The sequence below is a fragment of the Rhea pennata genome, chromosome 4, assembly GCF_028389875.1.
Source record: "Rhea pennata isolate bPtePen1 chromosome 4, bPtePen1.pri, whole genome shotgun sequence".
Classification (NCBI taxonomy): domain Eukaryota; kingdom Metazoa; phylum Chordata; class Aves; order Rheiformes; family Rheidae; genus Rhea; species Rhea pennata.
Window position 1 is genome coordinate 51,256,111 of NC_084666.1, and position 27,060 is coordinate 51,283,170.

The window sequence follows — 27,060 nt, forward strand, 5'->3', positions numbered from 1 at the left end:
ACTGGACAGCTGAATGACCCAACCATTTATTAAGTAAAGATGGAGAAATGGAGATGCCTGGAAGGATTAATGGATAACAGTTTGTATCACATGGTTAGGAATTGTAAAGATATCATTTACTGTGGGAAGAGCTGAAAGAAGACTAGGCAACATTTTTGACTCAAACCTTTTCTCAGAACTACCAGTGGGTAGGGGACTCTGCGTCTAGTCTTCTCATATACGGAACCTGTAGGAATATAGTTAACGTGATTTCCATGAACTGGTCAAAAAGCGATCCCTTCCTTCAAAGCTCTTATCCCAGAATGAGACCACAAGTAGAAGCTCTGCTAGGTAGAAAAGGTTTCCACCACATAGACATTTAAAACTAAGTGTGTAAGAGGTTTAGTCATCTCCTGAATACAGAGGATGAAACTTATACTACCCATCTTCAGTTAAAAGTGGGATGTATATCTTTGGTAATGACTGCAGGAACTGCGATAATTACCTTGATGACTAAGGCACTGAGGTTACAAATGAACTACCAAAGCGTAGTCCGACATCCGACAACGGAAGCAGCATCACCTTCTGCTGAGGAGAGGAGGTCTTTCCGAACACCCTTGTGCTACCTTTGTGCAAAGTGGGAAAAGGTAAGGAGGTATCTCTAAATAAATCTTCTAGTTTTTGACTTTGAGTCTTAAGTAAAAACAAATAACCAGGCTTACCTGAAAAATCATGGCAAAAATAAATATATTAAGAGATAGCCAATAGACTTGTAAGCCACAGAGGCTTCAGCTTGTATTTTGACACAAGTTCATTGAAGTAATGTTAATGGAAAAAAGAAGAGTGAGGAAACCGCCAGACGTGACAAACATCAGAAATGAGAGATGAGCTAGGATCTTCTAGAAGCACAGACAGTAAAATAATAGATTTCAGATATAGCTGAAATATTTTTGTATAGATTACAAAAATAGCTGTAAACAAATGTTCAAATAGGATAACATAATTTTATGTTAATAATAATAAAAGAAGAACTTTTCTCTGAAACAGTGTTCCATTAGGTCTGAACTGATGTTCACGGTGAGATTCCCACTGAAGATATTCTGAGATCTTCTTACAGCATTTCTCTGAAAGGCAGGTAAGTTAGGAGAGATTTCCTCCCCACTGGCCTTACCAAATAATAAATATGCTTTAAAAAAGCTTTAAATTTTTAAATTTTGTTAAATTCCTTTCATTTATGTTTCATAAGTAGTATTGTTTGTATATATCCAATTATGAATCCATTATGTTAATAATTTTATTCTCCTTTGTCCATTATGCCATGCATGAAGGATTGTAAACAGAGTTCGTTTCAGTTTATTGTTGGTGAAAATCTGACTTCTCTGAGGCATGTTCCTTGAATTCTCTTGGTTCCCAGCTTGTGTCTTTTGGTCAGTAAATTATTTGCATTCCCTTTGTATAACCTTTACAAAATTATGTACAAATTCTGTAAAATTTTTTTCTTCATACTCCTCACATTCTTTGCATTTTTTTGGTGTTGTGGAAGTCTTCTGAAAAATAAAATGTAAGAGTAAAACAGAGGATACCTGATCTATTTGTTCTGATACAGAACTAACTCTTGTTTACTCTGTTTTGAATAATTCCACTGCAGACAACTGGTACAGGAGCACTGCTGGAGGCTTCCAAGGTGCTCATGCATTGGGCTGTTCCTGGCTTGCTTTCTGAGTCAGATGAGCTTTCAAAGATACAGAGCTTCCGTGAGACATGCAAAGGGCCTGTCCTTTTGAAAATTAGCACACTTTTCTGTATGTGGCTAAACGTATTTGACTTTAGAAGCCGAAGTTACAAGTTGTTTTTTACACATACTCACTTTCATGCACCCAGACATATGCACGCATGCACGCACTGTATTCTCTTTAATGGGAATCCTGAAAACATTTTTCTAAAACCCATAAAATTCTGCTTTTTCATTGATGTATGTGTATGGGGCGTGGGTCCCATTTGCTTTCATCTGTACCATCCTACCCTTTACATAACTATGAGAAACAAAAAAAGTATTTCTGCTCCTGAAGAAACCCCTTTGTTTCTGTTTCTGACAGACTGTCAGTGCCACTAACCTGGTTATTTTCAAAGTTTGCATTTCCATTTTTCAAAATGTTGAATACGTCCTGTGTTTTACTACAGTTCATTATATAACATTCATGAAGAACCACTTTCATCTCTAGGAAGAAGCATCTCATTACAGGTTCTTGGCATTCTTTCTGAAAAGAAGTCATAGTAGTTTCACAATTAAAAATGAATAAACAAATGTGGGATATAGTTTACCTAGGAGTGGCTGATTTTATTTTACTATATATGTCTTCTTACTATCCAAAGACTTACAAACATCTGCACAGATAGACTGTGAGAGCTAACAATGTGTAGGCCAGATAATTTGCTATAATGAGGTGAGATTGTAATGGTCTTGATGAAAAATATAGTAATTAAATAGGATAGCAATTTGGGATTTAATTAACAGTAATGGAATTAAATTAGTATTATATGAGTGGAGGAAGGAAACAGAAGGTAGGTATAATACGCATTTCACAAATCAAGGAAAAGAAGTAGAAGTACAAATTTCTCCATCAGGTCAACAGTAGTGCCAAGAATAAGCCCTGGGTTGTTTGACTTTTAAATCCAGGCTGCTTTAAGAAACTTCTCCTGACATTGCCAGGTATTAGACCAGTCGTTACAATGTATTAACTTCTCAGGCTTAGTTCAGTTAAGGGGATGGGGTGTGCACGGGTGGATCTGCATGTTTTGTGACCCCCTTTCCTGTCACGTGCAGGTCTAACTGCACGGGAACGTCGCAGTCCGTGCTTTCCCAGGCTTCCAGGTCTACCGTGCACACCAGAACTACTGCACTCTGCATGTACACTGAGGCCGTTCTGCTCCAACACAGTAAGTCTAATGTTTCTACAAAATCTTAGGTTAACTTTGTGATGAATTGGTGTGTTCTGTATGGTTTGCGCGGTCCTTGTGCGTTTGGCAGTAGTGAGGAAAGGAGATGCCTGCATCACCAGAGCAATGAATCCAGTTCTCCAGAGCTATACCAAAGGTATCTGCTGGGTGTGGGGTATTGGTTGGACTAGTTTTCCCGGCAGACTAAATGTGCCCCATGGAGCGCAGACTGCCCTCCACAGCAATGCATTATGAAAAAGTCTCTTCAGGAATCAATACATGGAAGCTCCATTAAAGCTAATCATTTTAGATAGGTTTCTATGATTGTATTCAGAATTATACCACCAAACCCACCTAATTTATCATTTGCAAGATAAATTATAATCTCCAACTATTAAAAATGTAAATCCTTGAGAGCAAGTAGGCTTTTTGCTTCCAAGGCAAAAGCAGAGCAATGTAGAGGTGGATGCTGACACAGTTATTCTCCATATGCCATTAAATAGTGCATGGTGTTAAATAATTATCTTTGGAGGTATTTTCTTTGTCCCCTTTTCCCTCCATCAAATTACAAATGAACACCAAAATTATTTCAGTAGTGTTTGCTATTTTCATGTTGGCAGTCATTTTGGCACTCCATTTTAATTGACTAATTTCAGTAGAAGATGGTCCAGGAAAAATAAGTAATACCTGCTTACATAATTAATTTAATTAACAGAACCATTCCAAAGCAAATGATGTGATTTCTGAAACTTTCCTCAAATGAGACCAAGCTTGCCCCAGGAGAAAGTTACTAGTAAAGAAATGAAGCTACCGCATCAGATCAATTCTGGCCAAATTTAAATCTACTTACATCCTCGTCTGTGTTTGCAGTATATAAACTGACATCAATGTCCTAAAAGAAAATAAAAGTTAGAAGCATGAACAACAACTATAGATTTACAGACAGTAAAGTTAGCTCCAAGTTCAAAGGGCCAATCCATCCAGGTACTGGAAGCCAGTAAGTTAGTAGATGTTAAAGGTGCCTAGTAGCCTGCAGGGTGAACTTCACTGGGAGGAGGACTGCTGGGAGTTGGGTCTCACAAGTACTTTCTCAGAAGGAGCTAACGCCCAAGCCCTCTGCCTCTTTTCTAGGAAAGGTTTCTTCTTGTTTTACCCGAGTAAGAAGACGTTCTGAAGGAACTCAAATGGTGGAGCATTCAAAAAATGAAAATAAGAAAAAAAAATAATATTTAAACCCAGAGTATGTAGTATTTGGTCAACTCCAGCTGTCTTCAACCTCCTATTCCTTTGCTTGCACCCATGCAAGAGCATTATACAAACACAATCCTTTATCCTGCTCCCTGTGACTGACTCTCTTCTCAGCTGAGTAGTGTGTTCGATATTTAACCATAGATTATATGAAACATCAGCTTTTTATGAACTTACTTCAGATGTTTTGATCTGCTCCAAATCTTTTAGAACTTCTGTCCACTTGCAATGACCAGCTGCTGTCTTTGGTAAATAAGCACTGGGAAGGAGTCAAAACAGTACTGTTAGGCTAGATAGCAAGCATAAACATAGCAAGGAAGTCAGAGACTATTCAGATGCTATAGATATGTATTTTCATATACATAATTTTAAAAAATTTATTTATAAATATATGTACACGTATATATATGGTAAATCTTATAGTGAGCTACACAGTCTATACACTGTCTATGTGTGAGTAATGTAATGATAAATTACACAAAACTAAACCATATACTACATAAAGAATGCTATCTAAGAACTACTGTAGACAACCAAAGATATGTACAATGTAAAGATTACAAACAAGTTACTGATCTTTTTATTTAGAAGATAAAAAGTCATGAATAATTACGTGCAGTATCTCAGACTCCTAGTAAAGAAAACCCTTCTATTCTACTTCATCTCTTAGATATCTCATGTGTTGGTGGAAATCTTAACTTTTTCTGTTCTTTATTGATTTTTTATTTTAAAATGCCCATTGTATATGATATGACAGGAAAGAAAAATTCAGCTACTTAATGTAAAATACCTACAATTAGCTACCTTTCTGTACACAAACGTATCACAAATTTCAAAGTCTCTTATACCAGGCTTTTCCAAGATAATACATAATCCCTGTCAAACACTGAAAACTTTTTCTTTCTGTTACTATGGAATTTCTATCTTAAGCTCTGTAAAAATATTACTTGTCATTTTAGATGTAATTCTTTGTACACAGAAAAGTTTCCTTCTGCTATGGATAACATTTTGCTTAAAATGAACTGCAAAGGGTGAAGGAAAACTTCCTTTTCCTTTGTTAGACTTCTGGAATGTGAATTATGGTTTTAATGTGTCCCCACTTTGATCCTTAATTTCAGTACTGAGCTATGTATTTTCCTTTCAGGATTGCTGCACTATAAATAATGTACAACGATGAAGGGAAAGAAAGAAGACATTTAAGCCTTAACCAAAGGCTCGGCAGTTAGAAGGCTTTGGGGAAAGGGGAAAAAAAGGGGGGGGGGGGTTACAAGAAGAATCAGAGGGCAGTTACCATCTTTTTCCCCGGGAAGAGGAAGAAGGCCTGGCAGACCCCCGCAAAGAGGTTTGGCTTGAAAGGGCATGAGCGGGTAGAGCAGGCGGGCGCTGGAGGCAGGGCCAGTTTTCTGAGACAGGGAACCGGGATGGGAGTGAAAGGAGGCCTCTAATATATAAAACACAGCACAGACATTCAAACATATTCACATGTGCTAACGTGGAAAGGTGAGCTGAGCAGCTGTGGGGTTTTTTCACTGCAAATATATATGGCAAATGGTCGATGACCATAAATGTAGTAATTCCAGCTGCTGACAGTTATCACGGAGGGTTTTGAGGGGCTGAGATAAATTCTTGACCAAACTTACTCTGATCAGTAAGAGTAAGAGGCCGTGGGCTATGAGTCACTGAGGGACGGCAACACATGATGGGAGAGGATCCACATTCGAAAGTGCTTGGAGACAATTAATTAACAACTGTAATAATGCAAGCAAATAATTTGTATTTGCTATCTAATTAATTATTGATTTTGTAGTTACCACAGGAAGAAGATGGTTAGTCCTGTCTCACTCTTTAAAAGGCTGAGAAAATGGCTGTTCAGAAGAAGATACAGCTGGTATTGCAGACGAAGATTTTTCAGGTGTGTTTTCTGAAAGACAACCAAGAAGATAACTTGTCACAATTTGATTTCACAGGATTTTATTCTACTGCAGACTTAATTAGCCAGTTTGCCAAGATGCCCAATCAAGACAAGGCTACCTGTTGTGTGTAGATTGAAAGACCAACTGATCTGTAGCTTGCAGAAAAGTATAATCACTTTACAAAACAGCTGGTAGAAAATCAGATGCTGAGGACACAGTGCAGAAAACCAAATTCAGTTGAGGCTCTGGGGTTCCCTATTTACTTATGTGTCTGTACCGCACACTGGGTTTGAATAGAGGGACAGTATTAAGGATCTCTTGCTGTCTTGTTTTCAGTCCTGTTATTTCCCCTGGAGACCTCTTGCCTCTCCAAATTTATAAATTATCTACACGTCATTACAATATTGTGGTTACATATATATAAAACACTACATTAATGTACACAGAGTACTCTATTTATGTGCATGGATGTTATACATACTGATTAGATATAGTGTATAAGCATGCTGCTATACATTATACATGTATGTATAATACTGGGACGTGGTACACTTAGGAATTCTTACAGCAGAATCAGACAACTCAGAAATTCGGAGGAGGTGTGAGCCGTGCATTGACCATCAGCAGGTGTTTCACTGGGCACGGCCTGGGAATCTGCTCCAGAGTGACAGTCCCTCCATTTCCGCTGGTACGGCTCCTCCGCAGAGCCAGGTTAATTACCCCCAGTCAGGCATCTGGGCCAAGGGGCTTTTTTTTTTTTTTTTTTTTTTTTTTTTTTTTTTTTCTCTCAGTATATGTACAACACTTTTATATTAACTGGATCAAGCTATCTTTCTTTAGCAATGATTTATTTACATACTAGTTTGCAAGTGAATATTTAAAAATTGATCAGAGAACTTAATAAACAAGAGCTAGCACTATGTGATGGCAAAAATACCAGAATGGGAGTACAACCCAGGCTTTTATCCTCACATTTCCAGCTAACTTAATGCAAATCACCTAACTGCTATTAAAGCTTCTACTGGCAAAGGCAGGAGACTAATACTTAGCTGTGTCTCAGATTAGTTATGAAGAGTATTTGTAACAATACTTGTTACTGTTTAAAATACAAAATGTTTTAAATGCACTGTGATTATTTTGCTTCCAAAAATCCAAAGATATGTCTGAAATAGCAGAGTAATGCAAAGCAATACCAGATCCTTTTTTCACTTGTGCATGCTCAAAACCTGTTAAATAAGATGTAGGTAAATGAGTTATAAATAATACAATGTAAGGCCAGACTAAAAAGTATCTCATCCGTCTTTGGAACTGCTTCCATATAGAATAAGCCTTGCTATTGCTACTCGAAGCATGTCTGAAACCAAGCTTCAACCTACTATTATATTCACAGCTAATGGAAATACCTGAGTATTACAATAAAAATATTAAGTAACAAATTGATAAATATTTTCCAAATATACGGGACTGTAGTGAGAAAGAAATATGAACTGCTTAGTTATGGACAGAAGAACTACACGATTTTGTTTTTAAATGATAGAAAGGGTGTAACCTTTCCACAGCTAATACTGTTTCGACCTGAAGTTTGTCATGTTTCCTGTAAAAACAAAAGAAAACATTTTTTTTCCATATTATATTTGATCTGGCAATCCTAAAGAACTATTCTATTTTGATTTGGGCCAATTTAATTGAATTTAAAATTTATTTGAAGTTCAAAACTAGTTTGACAGGGAAACTCAGATGACAAGGATGTCTTTGCTCACAGTGAAGACAACGAACATGGGCTTCCTATTGATAAATGGAGTTGTTGTCTTTGCTCGGGATTTTTTAAATATCCTAGATAATTACGTTACTACCAGTGTGTGACAAACTCCGCTACTTTGAAATAAACCTTCAGTTTTTAGAAATAATAGAGACCTTATACTAATTTCCAAATGTAAAAAAACACATTATGTGCACATTCTAAAGGGTAACTCATGGTTTCCTCGTGTTTTAATTTGTTTATAAAGAAAGAGGTTCTTAAAGGTCCCACATATCACCTAGGAAATTCCTTTTAACAATTCAGGGGCATTTTCTACTTGAATTTTTCTAAATATTTCATCAAATCAGTATTCAACAACATAAGTAATGGCTCACTTACAAGCTCGGACAAATTGTTCCCATCCTGAACGTATTGTTGTAGTTTAAAATGTTCCTTTTGCTAACATCAGATTTCCTTTCTCACTCTGTTTCATTAACTAAACATTAACTAATTCTTCTCTGTCTTTATTACTTCTCTGATACTTGCCCTTGTTTTATGGGAGCTTGAACTTTGGACTTTGAAAAGAAGAGGGAGCAGCTTATATCATTATGATCAGATATTTTTCCCATTGGAATCCTAGTCTTATTAAAAAGATATATTTTTAAAATCTCTTTTTAAAAGATTTTTTTTTCAAGATAGAAGCCATGGTCAGTAAAGCACTTCATAAACTAATGGAAATGACTAAAAAAGAAATGGAGCCCATAATGAAAGCAATACTTCTCCTGAAGTAGATAGATATTTCAGTATTGAGCCCTTAAATAATTAATTTCTAAATCAAATTTTCATGGTTACGGGTAAGATTTAAAGGATAGATTTGTTTTTAGTTGAATAAATGCTGGGCAACACAGCAAGTAAAGGAGCAGACTCACCGAAGGTTCTCGCTTTCCTGAGTTCCTCTAGATAGTTCAAAGGGAACAACCAACGGGAAATAAACTAAAAAGTAGTCCAGAATATTCAGGAGCTACAGTATAATATTGTCGTCATTCTTACGGGATAGAATTTGGGGGTGGGGGAAAGAGAACCACGTTAATGCACTCTGTGACGATAAGAAGCTCTAACAGATCCTGTCTATGGGTCCAGCCCTAAAGACAAACCTCAAGAGTAATTTCATTTGTGCATTAGCAATATCAACAGAGATTAATATTTTGCTCTGATGGGATCTAGTACCAGCGTCTTGAATCCTTTCTCAGTCTGCACAAGTTATTCCTGTCTCTCGAGGAAACATGTATTTTATAGCTCTCCTAAGTTCTGTTCTGAACACTGTTTGATGCCGCCACCGTTAAAAAGGGCGGCTGCTTTGCCCTCATGGGGCTTCGACCTTCCCGTTTTCATTTCTCTTCTCCCTGTCTACCCATCTTTGCTTAGAAACCTAGAAAATCGAGACCTAGCCTCCATCACGTCTTACCAGCAGTTCTCCTCCTTATGGTTTAATGGCAAAGAGCGAGCTTTCCATGATTCTGTCTGGCTTGTATTTACTGATACAGAAAGGAAATCAGTGTAATTACCAAGTGTTAAAAGTGAATCACATGCTTTAATGCTCATCTGGAGGAGAGCCAAAACATGCCTTAGATTGTTATGTCCTCAAGCCTTTATTTCACAAAGCTAAAATGCTTTCTCAGAAATTTTGTATTTAACCAGAATTGGACAAGCTGAAGCCTTTCTGTGGCTGATGTTTCAAAATTGGGTCTTCTTAAAATACTATTCCTATTTGATTCCTTTGCCCCAGCAAAGAACTACAGCTTTCCTTGTTTTTATTGCAAACCTTCTGAATCTCCTGTGGATACTATAAATTCTATCTAACTTATTCTGCTTGTATGCAAGTAATCAGTCCACACGGAGTTTTAAAAGAGAATAAAGTAATCAGAGGAAACTCTTAGTTTAATCTTGAGCATTTATGTATTGTTCGTTTGTTTGGAATCCTTCTTTGGGTTTTTTGTCAGTAATCTGGAAGGGTTTCCTACTCCTATACGCTTTTGCTAACTGGCAATTATGCCAGTTAATCAGGAAGTAAAGTTTGCAAATTCTATTTGACAACTTAGCCAAAAGGTCACAGAGTCATTGATTTTCCACTTGATACCTTAAACATGAGAATTTGAAATGTAAGAAGTTAAATATTTCCTTTGACCTTTTTTGAAAAACATACTAGCTCTCCCAAGCAGCTCTCATCAAGAGCTCCTTCACTGACTGCTGAGCTCACTTTGACTTTTGCTCCAGCCCTCTTCTGTAGAAGCTAAACTCCAGTGATTTGCTGCATTCTCAGCCAAATTATTTAAATCTTATCTTGCTGTTCATTAAGGTGCAGGTAAGCTATAGTTAGCTATAGTCTGGGGAACACAATAATTTTGTTTGATTCTTGCATACATTTTTTTTAAAGCCACCACAGAGCAAATGACAGTCTGCTATGTCAACCGTTTTACTGCAATACACAGAATCCTTTTTTGAGAAGACAAGCATAGGAGTTTGCAGCAGTTTGGCAAGAACAGGTCAGGTGTCATTTGTGTCCCAGAAAACAAAGCAGAGATGAGCAGGAAAGCTCAGTTTGCACTATGGTTATCACCAACAGAGCTGCGTCAGTGAAGCTGAAGATTACAAGTTGAAGACTCGATCAAAGCAATAGCAAAAGAGGTAAGGCGGATATGTTCATTACCCCTTACTATGTATAAACACTAACTATAGAAACCAAAATACTAAATATTTTATTCCTCACAGCAGAATATCTGTGAAGGTAAACCGCTTCCATAAAGGGCTAGGATGTAGAGTTAAATAATGGTACTTCTTTGGCAAAAATATTGCTAACGATGGCAATTTAGAAATGGCACATGTCTTATTTTTCATTCCTTCCAAGAAAGAATAATAAAAGTTCAAGAACTTTCTTAGTTTTCTTCAAAATTTTACATCTGCTTGAGTTTTCCAAAACAAACTGTATCCATTCCTGCCACTCTACAGTGCCCTTTCTGTGTGATTTCAGAAGGTCGTTCTTGACAATTTTTTAGGTCAGATTTAATATTATTATTTGTTTTACACTTGGAAATTGTGCCAGTAAGTTGCTGCCTCTTTACCTTCTTCCCCACGGGATTTTCCCACCTTTTGATTTCAGAGCCTGATTGACCTTACTGATCTTTGCCTTGGACCTGGCTAGGCTGCCAGTAACAGTTTTGCATCAGCGCAGTCGTGCAGGAAGCTTCCTTTTGAAGCATGGACCTGTTTTGTATGATGGATTCTCTACACCACTTCTGTACATCCAAGGGCTACAGGAAATCCTGTTGCAAGAGGTGTATCATAGCCAGCATAACGAATCTTCATTAGTCCCTGCTGGTCTTCAGATAGTACGTAACTTAGGGTAGGTTGTAATAGGCAGATGAAAAGAGGATTATAGGCTTTGCAGCTAAAAACTAGAACCATGTCCCTGACATGAATTAGAGAAGTGCACAGAAGTTAGGAAGAGCTGCACTGGCTCTAGGCAAAAGTCCCCCAGACTTTTGTATGCTGCTTCCAACAACTGCAACCAGTCATGTACGCCACGGAAAGCATATGATAGGCTCTCAAGTCTCCAGCAAAGAAGACTGTAGCTAAAGCTAGTCAGAGCCGGGGCTAGTATTTTCACGTTTATTTCTTCTCTAGCTTTCTTGTTGTATACCAGTATAGAAAAATATTTGCGCTGTAATGGGTTTTTAGAATTTTAGTTAGCATTTTCTTGTACTTAAATACTTTTTTTCAGCTTGCATTTCAAATCTTGACAGGCAATGGTAAGTTCTAAACTTAACATATGATTGTAAGTAATTAAAAATGTAAAATGTTACATCAATGAGACCTCTTCATAATGCAATTTTCTGAATAGTATTGCTTTTTAAAAGCATATATAACCTAAGGAGCATATCTTTCATTTTTCAGGTTAGCCTGAGCTTTCTAAAAGTCATAGTGTCACTACCTTGAGTAAATATCCATATGTTTTCAAGCATTACAATGGAACTAATGATGTTTACCCTTTCGTGAAAACAAGTATTCCAGTATTTCATTTATTGTGTTTTTGCTTTAATTTATTTTTGTTTCAGTTCATCAAGCTCTGCGAGAACATTTTCATCTTTTGAAGTAGCTATTTTAAAGCTGAGTAACTTATCTGGAAAAGAGAAAAACAAACTTCCCTGCTCTCCTAAATTAAAACTATGAATAAAAAAATTTACTAATTCTAAATACCTGCGACAATGTATCATATTTTCAATATTATTTTAGCAACCAAGCCACATAAGAATCTATAGGGTTCTTCAGACCACATAGGAAAGTCACATCCTATACACCTCAGCTTGAGGTCAGCTGAAGGGATGATAAATATCAGTTGGTCCAACGATAAGATCCTAAGGTTTCAGTAAGATTGCAGCATTTATCCTACTCAAATTCCTAGTGTAATTTTTTTTTCCAAAGGTGCTCTCACATGCTCAAGTTCTTCAGAAAATCTGATAGATGTTGAGAAAAAAGAACGTATCCATTCACTAAATCCAATCAATACTTTCTTCATTTAGCTGCAAAATCTATTACTTTGAAAAGTTTACTCTTTCTTCTATATCAGAGATATTTTAGCTATTCATATTCAACTTATGGAAGATAATATTCAAATACTGTGCATGTGCTACTTCAATTCCCATTTTTTCAGAAAAAAGACTGAAAAAAGTTGTAAGTAAAGTACAGAACAAAAACTAGCAAGCAAGACAGTCATCATTCACAATTTCTAGGATAACAACATTGTAAAGTTAAGAATCTGAATATATAACTTAAAGAATTGTTTAAAAAATATACATATACGGTGTGTTTTTCTGGTTCAAAATATGAAGTAGTGTGTTTAATACTAAGACTTCTCTCATTTGCAAATTTTTTTTAATGGTTATACTAACTAGAGAGAATAATCCTTTCTTAGAAAATAACTTAAGTATAAACAGAAATAAAAATTAAGGTCCATGATTTAAATCAAGTTTTGTTGCTGGTATTTAAGACAAAACAGGGGACTTAAGCTGCTTTGAGATAAATCAGTCTGTCCCAGTTCTTGGATGCTAACATACTTTCGATACAGTATGAACCCTGAGCTGTTATTACAGTTACCAGTAACAGTCTTCAAATCCTAGGAAGCACAGCGGACAGCTACTAGCCCTCCATCCTGCTGAATCACATCACTGTTGAAAAGTCACCTTTATTGAGTGCAATAGAAAGCTTGTATTAGCCTTCTCTACATTTACATATTAGTTTACATTTGACACTGTTTTGCTCAGAGTGGGAATCAAATAGTGTACTAGTTTCTTGTAAAAAAAACTGTCACATATGCACAGCACATAAATTTGCATTATTGTCATTCATCTTTAACTGGATGACTACGGAGACTACTTTGTCCTCACTATGATCCATATATCTTGAAACCTCCTACAGTTTAAAATGAGAGCTGAAATATTCATGTATCATTTAAATTATGCAAAATAATCTACAGGCATCCATAAAATCTCATGAATCTGAGAGACATTTTCAGTTTACATGCAGGCAGGAGATGAGATGAGTGGGTTTTTTGTCCTTCAAAAAAAAAAACAAAAAAAAAAAAAAAAAAAAAGAGAGAGGGAGAAAAAGAAAAAAAAGATGTTTAAAAAGCAGAACATGAGAAAAGTTTCACAAAGATTCCCTAACAAAAAAGTCACATAAACACTTGAAGAATTAATGTTTCAGTAGTGTACATGCTCTAGACATTTCTCTTACATCACTGTACCTCTGTAATATATTCAGGTACTGTTAGATAACGCCCAACTAGGATAACAAATGTGAGTAGTGTAGGTTTCTTTGGCACAATACACAAGTCCAATATTACTGAGCATGGAATAATAAAAAGGAGAGAGCAGGGAAGCTAGGCTGGAGTATATATCCTCAAGGTATCCAGCTGCTGACAGCTGTCTGTTTTCTCGAAGCTCAAGATAAAATTGAATATTGGGAAAGAGAGCGACACTTTGTTCTGATTAGCCACCGACACTGCAAATGGTAACAGCAGGTGCCACAGCAGAGTTTTCGACCAGTTTTATGCCCACGTGGCATTCAGAGCAGAGCGCTGTGTCTTCGCTAGGGTTCCCCTAGATCCTCTCCAACTCTCAGTTTCTTACCTCTACCTGGTAAGGAAACGAAAGCAAACAGATCGATTTTAAACTACTGGCTCCTGCAGGGAGAAATTATGGTATCAGCTGAGGAATGTTTATAAAATCAGTGCCTGTAGTGATGACTCAACTATTTTATATTCCCCAAAGGCTTTCCACTAATCAGGGTAGGCATCTATTGAGTTACAGAACAGACGAGCGAAGCATCGCACTCGCACCAGGTTGTGGGGTAGGTTCAGCCTATGAAGATCACCTCCCGGTTCCTGGTGCTGTTTCCCGAATGTTTCCCAGCACCACTGAACTCACGGCACTGAGGAAAATCTCTAGAAGGTCCTGTCCATCCCCAAGTGGGCAACCAGAAGCATTTCAAACTGGATTAGATCATAACAACTTAGAAAGACCAGACGGAAGTTTCAAGAGTCCTCCACTTTTGAGACAAATCATATAAATTCAACAACTTAACAGTTTATATTTTATGAAATAACGGTTTATAATGTCTGAAAAACTTTACACTGAGAAGTTCTGGCATTTGTGAGAGGGTGGGAGTATTCCTGAGATAAAGTCGTCAAGGAAAACTCCCCAAAATTGGACCAAATTTTATGTCTTCACTGAGGTTCCTTCTAATTTCGAAGTGAAATTGAAACTTTTGAACATGCAGGTTTCACAAGGGCATATACTGTGACAGGCTTTTGTTTCGACCTGTCCTCTGCTGCAGAAAATGAATGCTGAATGCAGAACTAACTCACTAAAGTCTTCTTCCTAAATCTCAAAATTATTTACACACACAGTCATCATAGAGGTGCATGTGATTTTTTACTCTGAAATGAACTCTTTCCATATTATTCAGTGTTGTTAACTCCTGTGTCTTTAAACTCTCTTTCTTAGTACAAGCAAGTACAAAGGAACATTTTAAGTATGTAATTTAGGAGAGACAAAATCAAGCAGAGCAGAGCAAAATCAAAATAGAACAGCATAATGTATCTATTTAATGATCTAAAGCCTGACAGTTTTTATAGAACTATGAGATCTATTCAGATGTTTTCAAGCAATGTTTTGGATCTAGGATAAATCTTCCTGTGTAGTAGCATTCTGACTTCACATCAGCATGCTGTACATCAAAATCTCAGTACTACATTATGCAGATTTGGGGCGGGGGGGGGGGAGGAAGTGTTGCTCGTTCTTCCTAACCACCTATGATTTAATGTGGCAGAAGTACATTTTTCTAAATTTTCAGTCTTAATTGTCATCCATGGGTCTGCAGGAGCTAAGCGGAAGACAGAAAAGCTAGGCATAGGAGTTCAGTGTGAACGGAAGAAAAACATACAAGGAAGTTTCTGCAATTTCCCAAAAGGTGAGACCGTTTTCTTTCTTGTTATAATCTCCTAATGGTGCAAATTTCTCCATTCATAGCATATTCATGTTCCATTTACTTTTCAATAGTAGAGGATACTGACTAAGATTCAGTCAAAAGATATGCTCCATTAGGCATTTTCAAATTGTGGTTGAAGTTTCGCTAAAAAGTTTTACAAATATACAGCCAATTCTGTGTATCTGATTTTTGTCTTTTTTTTTTTTTAGAGGATGAATAATAGGAATTAATTTCAATGATTTTATATACTTAGCTTAGCTGAAACAAACTGATTGTGTTTGATTTGTTTGAAGCTCATTTTCAGAGGAAGAGATTGTTTTGGCTGCATGCAATTTTTCTTTAAAAAATCACCTTCATCTTTGCAGGACTCAATTTTTTGGAGAATTCATATTTTATATTAATGTTAAACTATTTTTTGGTCTTAATTAATTAATTTAAATTAATAATGTGCAATTCTGAAAACATACCTAACAATGCGTGTTAAATAATTTTCTTTTCTCTAAAAGGCTGACAAAATTAAAAATATACATTTTCTCAGGTCACCTCATATAAGTGAGGGAGATGTCCTCTAATCACAACTTTCACATTCAGCCAGGGAATATCACAGTAGGAATAAACAATCAGCTAATGTGTGATCTAATCTAAACCTGTAGTTTCAAATTACATGGTAAACTACCATAGAGACTTCTTAAGATAACGGAAAATTCTTGTACTTGTAGCTGTTAGAATTTGTGGAGCAGGACTCAGGGTGAAATGTACCTTTGCCCTTTATTTACTTTTTTCTCATTTTTATGTTAATTTACCTGTTTGTATTAAAGACTAATTTTAGGAATAAACTCTTATTCAGGAGCCTCCTTAACCACCATCTTGTTCACCACTGCTTCAGAACATCACACACAACGTGATCCTATTTCTGCGTCTTTCTAGATGAGTAATGTTTTTTTATGTTAAGAGCAATAGGGGAAATACTGCGGTCAAAATAACATCGGCTGTATTTGTATTTGAAATATCTAACCTAATTTTAGAAAAAAATTGCTTGTGGTACATTGAATTTTTTCCAGTCCTAGAAGAGTAAATAACCTTAGGTTGACTCGCATGTGCCACAGGAAATGATTGTGGAGCAGCTAACATGCAGTAACTCGTTCATGTGCAAGGCAGTGGCTCATCACCTGATCTGTCCTATGTTCAGCACCAGGACCTGCATTTTCGTATGAGAGCATGGGCAGGGGACTGAAGAGGTAGGGAAAAAGGTTCAGAGAATATAGTCTGCAGTGGAAAGACAGAACATAATGCAGGAGATGGTAGATGTGTAGACTAGCAGGAAAGAAAGGTGGAAAGGGGAGCACTATAACAAGGCGTAGTTTTGAGAGGTGCCTGTGACAAGCAGGGACATGCAGCCGTCTAGCCCGCAGTACTAGCAGATACCTAAATCTGGCCAACAGGGAAAATACTATTATTTCCTAAGAATGACGTTTTACCTTTTACCACTATCTCTCAAGAGAAAACAAACAATACGATACTACGGAATTAAATAAACACAAGAAACAAACCTTACAAGCAAGTGACCTTTTAGGCTGCTGAAAAATACTCCCTTAGTAGGCGAACTGCTGCAGATCTAGCAAAGGCTGTAAGCATCAGGGCCCTGAGCGCTCACTCCTTCTAGGAGTTTATCTGGCTCTGTTCGCGGCTGGCTGGGATGAGCTGTTGGGAAGAAAGAGCTGGAAGAAGCCGCCGCAAGGGTCTTCCCTCTCCTCCGTTTTTAAGCCGAGGCTCTCACCCTCAGCCCCGCTGGAGCTGCCCTGCAGCCATGCCGGGCTGCGTCCTGTTGATTCGGACCCCGACCCTGGCCAGTGGATCTGACTTCCCAGCTTGGCTGGAGACCTGTCCCATCATTATGGGCTTGTCTGGCTTTGGGGATGACTAAGAGACAGGGTTACCTGGTTGTCCTCTGTTCCCCAGGGAAGGGTTCTCTGGAACATTTCTACCCTGAACCGCACTGAAGTTTTCATGTTTTCATTAGGTTGTTGGGTTTTGATGAATCTAATGACGAATTTTATTGTTCCAGTAGCACAATCTAATACAATTAAAATGAACACAAAATGATACAGTTGCAGGTACGATAAGTACCAGTCAACCAACATGGGAATAATTTTACCATTTAGCCTAATGATTATTTCCATATCTTACAAGGGTGGAGAAAGACTATTAATCTCAACGTCTGAGAGCGATTCAGGTGTGTGATCTAGCTATGCTACATTCTTCACATGTTCCACAAAGCCTCTGTTGCCTACTCTGATCCTCCCAAATCCCCATGGGCTACAGTGCTGCGATTTGAGTTTCAAATTTTTCTCCATAATCATGAGGGCTATATTTATTCCTGCTTTTAATGTAATCACTTCCTGCTCTGATGTAGTCACTCTGGAAACTTCTGTAAAGTCATATGAAGCTATTGGGTAATCAATGATTAATTCTCAGTTTTGAACTGATTAATTGTTTCTTTGGCTTCTGAAAAAAAATCATGGTAAGCCAGTGAAAAGATGAGCTATAGTTTCAGGGTTGAGCAATTACTCTTTTAGAATTGAAGAGGCTTTGAGGTAAACAGCAAAATGATCAAAATTCATTATTATAAAAGTTCACCTCATCCAAAGCAACTACCATAGCAAGCATGAAGACCATTCAGTCCATTCCTACCTGCCTGCCTGGCACCTGCCTCAAAGACCGACAGCAGCCGTTGCACACGCAGTGGCCCACAGGCATGGTGGCCTATTTGTGCTGGTGTCCCCTGGCGTGCTGAGGTGGTTGGCTGATAAGCGGATTGGGGTCACCTCACAACCCTAGCCCTGAGACTTGGCTGGCAGAGCTGGCACCAGTCCCCCCAGTGTAGCCACTGGTGGGGCATGGCTCCGTCCTGGCGTGGTGCGTGACATGGCAATGCACCATCTTGGCAGCTCTTTGCTTGTTGCAGTGGGACAGGCAGTGTTTGGAAGTGGGACAATCCCACCTCAAGCTGCCAGCGGTTCCTCACCGAGACGCGCCCGCTGATCAGGAAAGCGGAGGACTGGCCTCCCAGTAGGAAAGCTGCATGCAAGCCTGCGGGGATACGTGGTGCTGCATCCTGGTGCCTTTCACAATCATCTGGACATGCTCCATGCTGGGGACTTGTGCAGCAGAGTCATCCGGAAAGGGTGTTGGGGAACTCTGCAAAGCACTGCAGAGACTGGGCACTTCCAGGGTTTTCCTCCTGTCTTAAACACCCTTGAGGGGAGGTTATGGCCTCAAAAGTAGTGCACAGGGTCAGCTATAGACATAGACACCAGGCCAGGCAAGAGGGAAGGGCTGCTAGAGCTTGCTGTGACAAAAATAAATGATGAAAAAGATGTATGTGAAAAATCCCAGACCTAAAGCCATTTATTACGTAATTCTGAAATAAGTGAACAACAGGAAGTGGAAAAAACACAGGAGAAAACTATTAAGAAACAGTGATCTCATCTAAAATACTAACAATGTTTTCAAGGTTTAAATTTGCTGTGTTACCTGGTATTCTTGTTAGGCCATAAAAATAACTTTTAAAGTTTTGTTGAGCCTTCATAAAACTTCCTGTGATTTAAATGACACTTACTTGATTTTCCAGCCTGCTCCATGCTGCAGCAGAGGTTCGCTGTGGCTGTAGTCTCCTCTGCATCCTGTCTGCTGGAGCATTACTCAGAACAGAAGCATAGAATCTGGATCAGGAAAGTGCATTGTGGGACCTAGTGGTGGAAAAACAAATATATTTTATGCTGAAATAAAGTTCTGGGTGTTTCTCAGCCCAACTGTTCAAAACAGAAAGCTGCTGAAATTTCACGGTTTACTTTTGCAACACTTCAAGTGTTCTAAAGGGATGAAAAAAAAAACATGAGGGACTTTTTTTAAAAGAGGTCATTTATCTACTGCATACCAAAAACTCACCCTACAATGTCATTTTTGAATGCTGCAATATATAAGGGAGGTGGATCTTCTGGAAAATGTGTATTGTCACCAAAGGATATTTTCTGTGACTTCTGCTGACAACCAGAAGAGCAGTGGTAGCCCAGTTAGTTGAGGGGAGTGTTAGTGTCATTACCATCAGTATTATTCTGATGGTAATGAAGGTAATGAAGTAAGAGCTTCCCTAATTACCACAATACAGCATGACCTTACCTCTTTGTAGACACAGTACAGTGCAGATACACAATTTTACTTTTGTTCTCCTCTGTTTTATGAAACAGGTTAGAAGAGAATAAATGAGGTAAAGCACATGCAATTAAGGTCAGGCAGTAAGGAATCTACTATGGCACCTTCATTTAAGCAGTGTTTTCATAGCAGGGATCATAGCAGCTGTCTGGCCAACTCTGTAATTCCTCTTCTCTTTATCTTTAAATTATGTTTTTTCAGCCAAAAACAATAAAAAGAGGAGGCTTTGAGAGAATCTAGTTGCTTTCTTCCACTACTAACAGCCAGGTTACAGAGAAGACAGAGCTGGACTCTTCGCAGGAGTAGACATTAAAAGGACAAGAGGCAACAGTCCAAGTTACCTCTTGGACAAGGAAATGGAAAATCTAACCGGATATGAGGAAAAGATTTCACGGTGAGGGCAGTTATGCAGTGGATTACATAAAAACTGGAATCTCCATCCTTGGAAGTATTCAAAAATAAACCAAATGAGGCCCTGAGCAACCTGCTCTAATGTTGGCGTTAGCCTTGCTTTAAGTAGGAGTTTGGGAGAGAGGACCTCTAGATGCCTCTTCCAATGTGTATTATTCTATGAAATTAGGACTTAAATTAAAAAAAAATATGTGGTGGAGGAGGAAGGCGGAGATAAGCAAACATGCGCAGATATGTGATCACATGAGCATTATTTTCATAGGAAATTAGATTAAACACTGATCATTTCAAAGACACTGGCTCTAGACCCAGTCCTATTTCTGTATATGTAATGGAGCTATTACCTTATGGTTTTGTTAGGGTCTTCTGCAGCTGGGTGTCAAAGAACAAGACCCATTTTCAGTTGTTTTCAATTTGACAAAGCTTAAATTGTTAGAGTTGAAATTTCCTATGCTGAATGACTTATTCAGGCTAGTCATTTTGTTTTAAGTCACACCAAGAGCAGTTCAGTCATTTTTCAAAAACAAATGAGTAGAAATGTGCATTTTCCCCTCATACTAAAGAAAATGTTTATAACCATGTAATTAAAACCGTGCTTTTTAGTAATATCTTCAAATATGGCAGCATAGAAAATCTGCACAAATTTGGCCAAGTTATGATTGTCTTAGTTTACATAATTGCAGAAGAGTTTTGTTGTCACTGAGCATTTGCTCTCCAGCAGTCTATTCACAATGAATATACTCCATTTCAGAGCTTCATAGGCAAGCTTTTCATATGAAAAAATGCCTTCTGTAGGGACAGTGTGGTGGAGGCAGTAGAACAGGAATTAGCGATGTTGCTGGTAATAGCACTGGAATTGGAGTAACATGACTGAGGAGTAAACACAGTAAAGAATTGAGACAGGATGGAGACAAAAGGAAAGCAAAAGAGTTTGCAGAAACGGAAGTGGAAGTATTTATGAACACTAAAATATACTCTTCTGCAGAACTTGAAATTGAATCCCATGCTCAGCGCCTTCCCATGAAAACCTAATTTTAAAAAAGTATTAAATCTTGTAATTACAGTATGGCCTAACTATTCCTTTTTTCCCTCACAGGATTTCTGAACAGAATGCATTCTGTTTAGTGAACAGGCCAAGCTACTGGAAGGGACCCATGTCCTTGCTTGGAGAAAGAATATGTGTAGAAAAGACAGAAGATTACAGGAAGAGAAGCATGCATTCAGTGATAAAAGCAACTGAGGAACATTGGCCTGTTCTTGCCTTCATCTTACCACCTCTATGTTATTTGGGCAAGTTCCTTAACCCAGATTTTTCACAGCGATGATAATTTTCTGAGTACCCTCCTATAAGAAATCTTGACTTTAAGCTGCTTTAAGTATCTACCTTAGGATGAGATGCCTTATGCTCCCCAAGCATGTATTTCTCATCCTTAGAGTCAGGTTGTTCAGGTACACAGATCTCCAGTCTGGAGAAGCTCTACAGAGACTGGTTCAGAAAAACACTGAGCTCTCACAGCTGCTACAGGAAGCACTGGGGGCTAAGAGTGAACATAGACACTTATAGAAAATGTTAAACAATCTCTTTTAAAAAATATGTCTGCAAGAATCATGTTCTAGATCCTAAATTTTTAGGTTCTTTCAATCTTTTCTCATTTGTAAAATCAAATTCCCGCCTTCTTAGCGGGAAACTCTTCTCTCCTTTCTCTTATTGAGAAAATGAACTAATTCATGTTCAAGAAGCAATAGAATACTATACTGCTGAGTGCCATAAAAGGAGGACAAAAAAAGATGAAATTAATTATTCTAGGTTTAGAGCATGGTTCAATAAATTTGCACCAAATCAGACATGAAACCATACACATGAAGAGTATATGAAATGCAGAATATCTGCTTTTCCTGTTATACATATAATTTTAGATAGAGTACATTACATTTCTTGTGCTCATGAAACTACTTACTGTTTTATAAGATACAGCTGAACTAAGTCAACAGAATCTTGTTATTTATTTATTTATTTTGCTTTCATATTAAATCAAAGAAGTGGAGGAAAACCATATTCAGCCATGCAGCATCTAACCCCCATCTGTTTGACTTTGGCCATCACCAGTGTCCAGTTCTGGTATCACAGGGCCAACTGGACACTTGCAATCCCCACGCTGAGTGCACTAAATAATGTAAATCCACTTCAGCTTTCAAATGCAAAGTTTCCTTTTGTCCTTTGTGTCGCACTCCGGGGAGCTACACTGCACAGAGCTGTCCCCAGTACAAGTAACCACGTTTGCTCTAGTATCAGGCCTAATTTAGCCTCAGGAATGCGATCTATTTACCCTGCCAAGAAATGGCAAAAAGAAAAACTCCACCTAGCAACTATATTTTTAACGGAGTATAGTAGGAAGGAAACAAAATATATCTTTTACTTTCTGCCACAGGTTACAACAGATTGGTCGGAAAGAGCGACTCCCCTTCTCGTGTTCTCAAATGCACATTACAAGCTCTCCGCTGTAACAAGCACACAGCTGTCTAGTGGTTTAAAATACTTTGGGGCGGTCTAATACAACATTCAGATTGAGGCTCCATGACTTGGGAGAGAGCCCATATAGGTTATACAAACAGATAGAATTAGCGATTTTTTCGAATGAGCCTGTTTATGTTGACACCATTTTGTCTTAGAGGCAGGGTGATGGCAGCAACCAGCTGCATGAGGCAGCGTTGTCCTCCGTATTCCTGCAGCGCCTCTCGCTTAGTCCTGAAAGGACAGACAAGGGTCCTACTTGCCCTCTCAGCAAGACAGACTATACAAAGGCACCACTGGTACAAGTGCCACAACTCTTAATTAGCCAGTGCTGCATCAAAGGAAGCCATCGAGTTCATGCCTAATTTCCTATCATACTGGATACAGAATTGTTAGCAATAGTGAACAATGTATTAACAGTTAATTTGATATTTTGAGATCTGTGGAATGAAACCTTGTCAGTTTTTTTATTCCTTTACATAAAATCGCTCTTCTACTCATCTGGTTGTTTGCAAGATCAACCATTATCTCAATACCTGTATTATCATATTTCATATCTACGTATATAGGATTTGTGAGAGATGGTGACCTGATGGTATCTTCAACGAGCTCAAATCCTTCTTCCACAGAGACAGAAAAGCTTCTCTACACTGTCCTGATTTATTGCTTAAGCTATAGGGAAGAAAATTACTGAGTACACAACATCCCCAGCCTTCTGGCAGAGACTGCAGCCAGAGAAAGGTGAAGTGGAAAACATTTTTTTAGTAGCTGTTTAGAACATGATCCATCTATTCAATGATAAATTACAGCCTGTAAATTAAGTTCACTTACATTTTTATTTATAAAAAGGCACCCTAAAATATATGATAGATACTAATCATGCACAGGTTGGTTTAGCAACTTTGGTAATATTGTAAGATTTTAAACTGCCATGGTGTCAACCCTTCCTGCAAGTCTACAGGTATTTTTAAGAAGTACACTTATAAACACAGTTTCTCAAGGGGGGGGAGGGGAAGAAAAAAAAAGAAGCCCTTCTTTGTTAAACAATTTTTGAGCAGTGGCACTAGAGTTAATTGTTAAACTATTAAACTATAAATTGCAGCTGTAATGGCAACAATGTCTACATGATAACCTTGTGCTGCCGCATCTGTTGTAGCATGAAACACCGTCAGACAGTTTGTGGTGACACATGTATCTTGTTACCTGCTGATTAGAACCTATTGGTAAGAACAACAGTTTAATGATATAGTACAACTCCTGCTGGCAAATGGCTAACTTCCAAGTATTTCTGCTGCTCTTCACCGATTTCTTAGCAAAGAAGAATTAGTCTCCCAATTTTACATTATTACATTGAGTTGTGACCAGAAGACAGAAAGCTTTTAATAGGTGCTGAGATATAGTAACTGTGCTGTCATCATGATATAAAAATCCAGCTTTATCTCCTTATGAGTCCTGATGGGTTGTGGAGAACCGACCCTCGAGTGCTAATCAGCTAAAGGACACAGAGGAAATCCTAGCCTAGACCATACAAATACCTCTCGTGGAGACTAGTAAAAACTTATGCCAAAGGTGGCACTCAGCCTTGGCCAATGGGATCTCTGCTTACACTGAAACAGTACAGACAGCTTGAATGAAATGATGTCTTTCCACTACGTTTCTTCCTTCAGATTTACTCTGAGTGTGGGCTCATAGCATCAGTCTTGGGAACACAAGTGGCCCAGCAAGAGCAGAAGAAAATTCAGTGCCCAGGAAGCTCAGAGACGGGCGCCAGAGACTAAGGTTCATTGTCCAGCACCAAAAAGGGTGAGAAGGTAGGTTGCTCTGGGACTAATGGCACAGAATTTAAAGTCCCTTTGCCTATGAAAGAGTATTAATCTGTATGTGTAGATACTGGGAACATGAAACAGTCCTATCCCTCTGAACTCCTGCTCAAAAACGGGGGGACATATGTCTTACCATGAGGACCAATTAGTAGTCCTTCCTACCAAAGTTCAGAAACAGATTTGTCAGCTTGTTTGTGACTACAGCATTTATTCCTGGAGTGAATTCCTGTGCTATCAAAGTCTGTGGAATAGGAATCAAAAATGTGGGTTGAGTGAGAAGAAAGGATGTCTGAATTTGGGAACTACTTATACATATATATATATATAAAAGATGTTGCTCCATACATATTTCTCTGGGTAGCCCTCAGCTGCATACAATCCACTAAGACTTACCTATTGAGAGCTGAGAGATATGTCTAGATTTGTAACAATACCTTGGGTTTCCATTTTCACCAAGTGTATCTTATCCTGTCATGATGGCCGGTGTTGTGTATCATCACTGTGATGCATCTGTTGCACTGGCATTAGATGTTCGTAAACAGCTTGTTAAAATGAGGTATCTTTATAGATACGACATCATATGTCTACCAGAGAAAAATAAGGAGGTTTATCATATCAAGATTAGAAAACTGAGAATTTAATTGCTCCTAAGTTTAATTCCATTCTATCCTAAAAGACTGATAGATGGAACATTGCATTGGAACATAAGAAAGGAATCTGAAGAATTGATAACATTTACTAAAATAAACTATTTTGAGATCCTGCAACAAACTAAGACATGCAACAGTTCAAAAGGCTATATTAAGAATAAAAACAGTTGTGCTGCACCTTCCTTGCATTTGCCCAGTGGAAATAACTTTGTGCAAACAGCGGAGATCCCACAGTGAGGGTGGGCTGCTGTGCTCTACTGGCTCCCTGCAACTCATACACTGTAGTGCCCTCTCCCTGCAGAACAGTGATTTATGTTACAGCCCAAAATGCATTGTTCTGATATAAAATACAACACACAGGGGCTGTTCCTATATCCTTCTCCTCCCTGCCATGCCAGCTGCATCAAGCTGAAATGCCTGAGCGCAGAGGAGGGAAACATTTGGCCAAGAGAACGCTGCAGGTGATAATACAAAGTTTGTGTCAAACCTGTCACTGTCCACAGCTTGGAAGATGTTGATTTTGTTGCAAAGCCAGCTGACTGCTAGTTAAAGTGAGAAGTGACTCTTCATTCTTCAGAACAGATGTAGCATAATGTTGTTCATGCTACCCAATGGCTCCACATCAGCATATATCTCTGTCTCCTGTGATCCCTCTCCAGGTTCAGTGAAGGTTTCGGATGCCTCGGAATGGATCTGACTCTTTGTACAGTGTATTTCCGGGAAAATTAAAAACATTCCTAGAAGCAACAGGTTATAATGTTATGCTCTGAAGAATCAGCAAGGCTGTGACAGGCTATAAAATCATAGCACATCTTCTTAAAGTTTCCAATACCCTGGTAGGATCCCAAAGAATGACTCTGATTCCTCCACAGCTATATAAAGAACAGTTGTTCATAATAAGATAATTAAGTATCTCCTTCCAAGATAAAATAACTAAGTGATGCCTTTCCATTTGTCTAGCACATGTCAAATAAATTGGCAGCTGTTAATAGAAATAAATATATTTCTTGTGGGCCATGCTATTAACTATTTGGAAACTATAGCAAAACATACTCTAGTAATTATAATCAGGAATCTCAAAGTCATGTTTACATTTCTTCTCCAGTACCAGTTAGCTTCCTAGTAAGAAGCACCAATGTACCTGCTGTGTACAGAGGGAATCACACAAGATAGGGTTTGCACACAGTAATGGGAATTTCCTATTAGCAGATTTTACTGAGGTAACTTTGCACTTTTCAAGTGCACACATTAAGATGGCCAATAACTTTTCTCCTGGCCAGAGGCAAAGGTCTGTGCTATGCCAGCTGAGCTCAGGGCACTCTTTTGGTTTCCCCTTATTTTTGTTTTGTGCATTTTTTAGAAAACAGCGACAAATTTTCAGTGGCTGACACCAGCTTCCCATATTGGCTGATGTCTCCCGCACAGTGGAAACAGAAAAATGGGTGCTGGGTGAAAGGTTATATAGAAAAACTATTAAACTGTTACCCTTTATGTTTAAAACAAATCCTATCAGACAGTTTTAAAAGACATAAAATAATTGGAAGGTAAGCAATAAAAGTTCCCTCAACTTTTCAAAAAAAGAAAAAGAAAGCAAGAAAAGCAAGAAGATGTTTAAAATACTCACAAGCTTCGGGGAAGGCCGTGTAGCAAGCTGGCACAGAAGTTAGGATAAAGTTTGCAGCAGTGACAGCAGCACTTGCTCCTCCTCCTCCTTCTTTCCCTTTTACTTTCAGTTGTTAAATATGGTTAAAGGCTACGCTTGCTCCTACTGCACCGTGGAAATGACCCTCCTCACAAATATAGCAGAGGGGAGAAAATCTCCCCCTTCTATTTCTGTGCAATTTTCAAACTTGGGAAAAAAAAAAAAAAAAAAAGTAAGTGGGGAAAAGGCATATGTCTCTGACTGAGAAGCCGGGCAGCGACCGGAGGACACAAAAGGCAGCTGCTTGTAGTCTTGAGCGGTCACGTTTACGCATGCTGCCTCTCACCACTCCCCAAAGGGACAGAAACGCGCGGTCCGCGCCAGTACCCCGTGCCCGCCCCTTTGTAGCTTCAGCCTGTCTCTTTTAATCCACAGGAGCTGCTTACTTGG

General features: G+C 38.3%; 1 protein-coding gene across 2 annotated transcripts; it reads right to left on the reverse strand.

Annotated features, from left to right (window-relative positions):
* Positions 1 to 963: 963 nt before the first annotated feature.
* On the reverse strand, positions 964 to 26,942 carry IL15 (interleukin 15). 2 transcript variants are annotated; one of them, XM_062573941.1, is made up of 8 exons: positions 26,593 to 26,942; positions 25,456 to 25,705; positions 18,980 to 19,109; positions 5,976 to 6,085; positions 4,342 to 4,423; positions 3,767 to 3,808; positions 2,094 to 2,237; positions 964 to 1,526 (listed from the first exon to the last, which is right to left on the reverse strand). In XM_062573941.1, the coding sequence occupies exons 3-8, from the start codon at positions 19,040 to 19,042 to the stop codon at positions 1,416 to 1,418; spliced, it is 552 nt and encodes a 183-aa protein (XP_062429925.1). In that variant the 5' UTR covers positions 19,043 to 19,109; positions 25,456 to 25,705; positions 26,593 to 26,942; the 3' UTR covers positions 964 to 1,415. The 2 variants fall into 2 exon arrangements, with proteins under 2 accessions (XP_062429925.1, XP_062429926.1); XM_062573942.1 differs by lacking the exons at positions 25,456 to 25,705; positions 26,593 to 26,942 and adding an exon at positions 24,712 to 24,764.
* Positions 26,943 to 27,060: the final 118 nt, after the last annotated feature.

Coding starts and splice junctions, on each gene's coding strand:
- IL15 (XM_062573941.1), bottom strand. CDS start 19,042: ATGCAGAGGAGACTACAGCCACAGCGAACCTCTGCTGCAGCATGGAGC. Junction 3,809..4,341: donor AGCAGATCAAAACATCTGAA/GTAAGTTCATAA, acceptor ATTTTCTTTTAG/GACATTGATGTCAGTTTATA. Junction 2,238..3,766: donor CTGCAAACACAGACGAGGAT/GTAAGTAGATTT, acceptor ACTTCTTTTCAG/AAAGAATGCCAAGAACCTGT.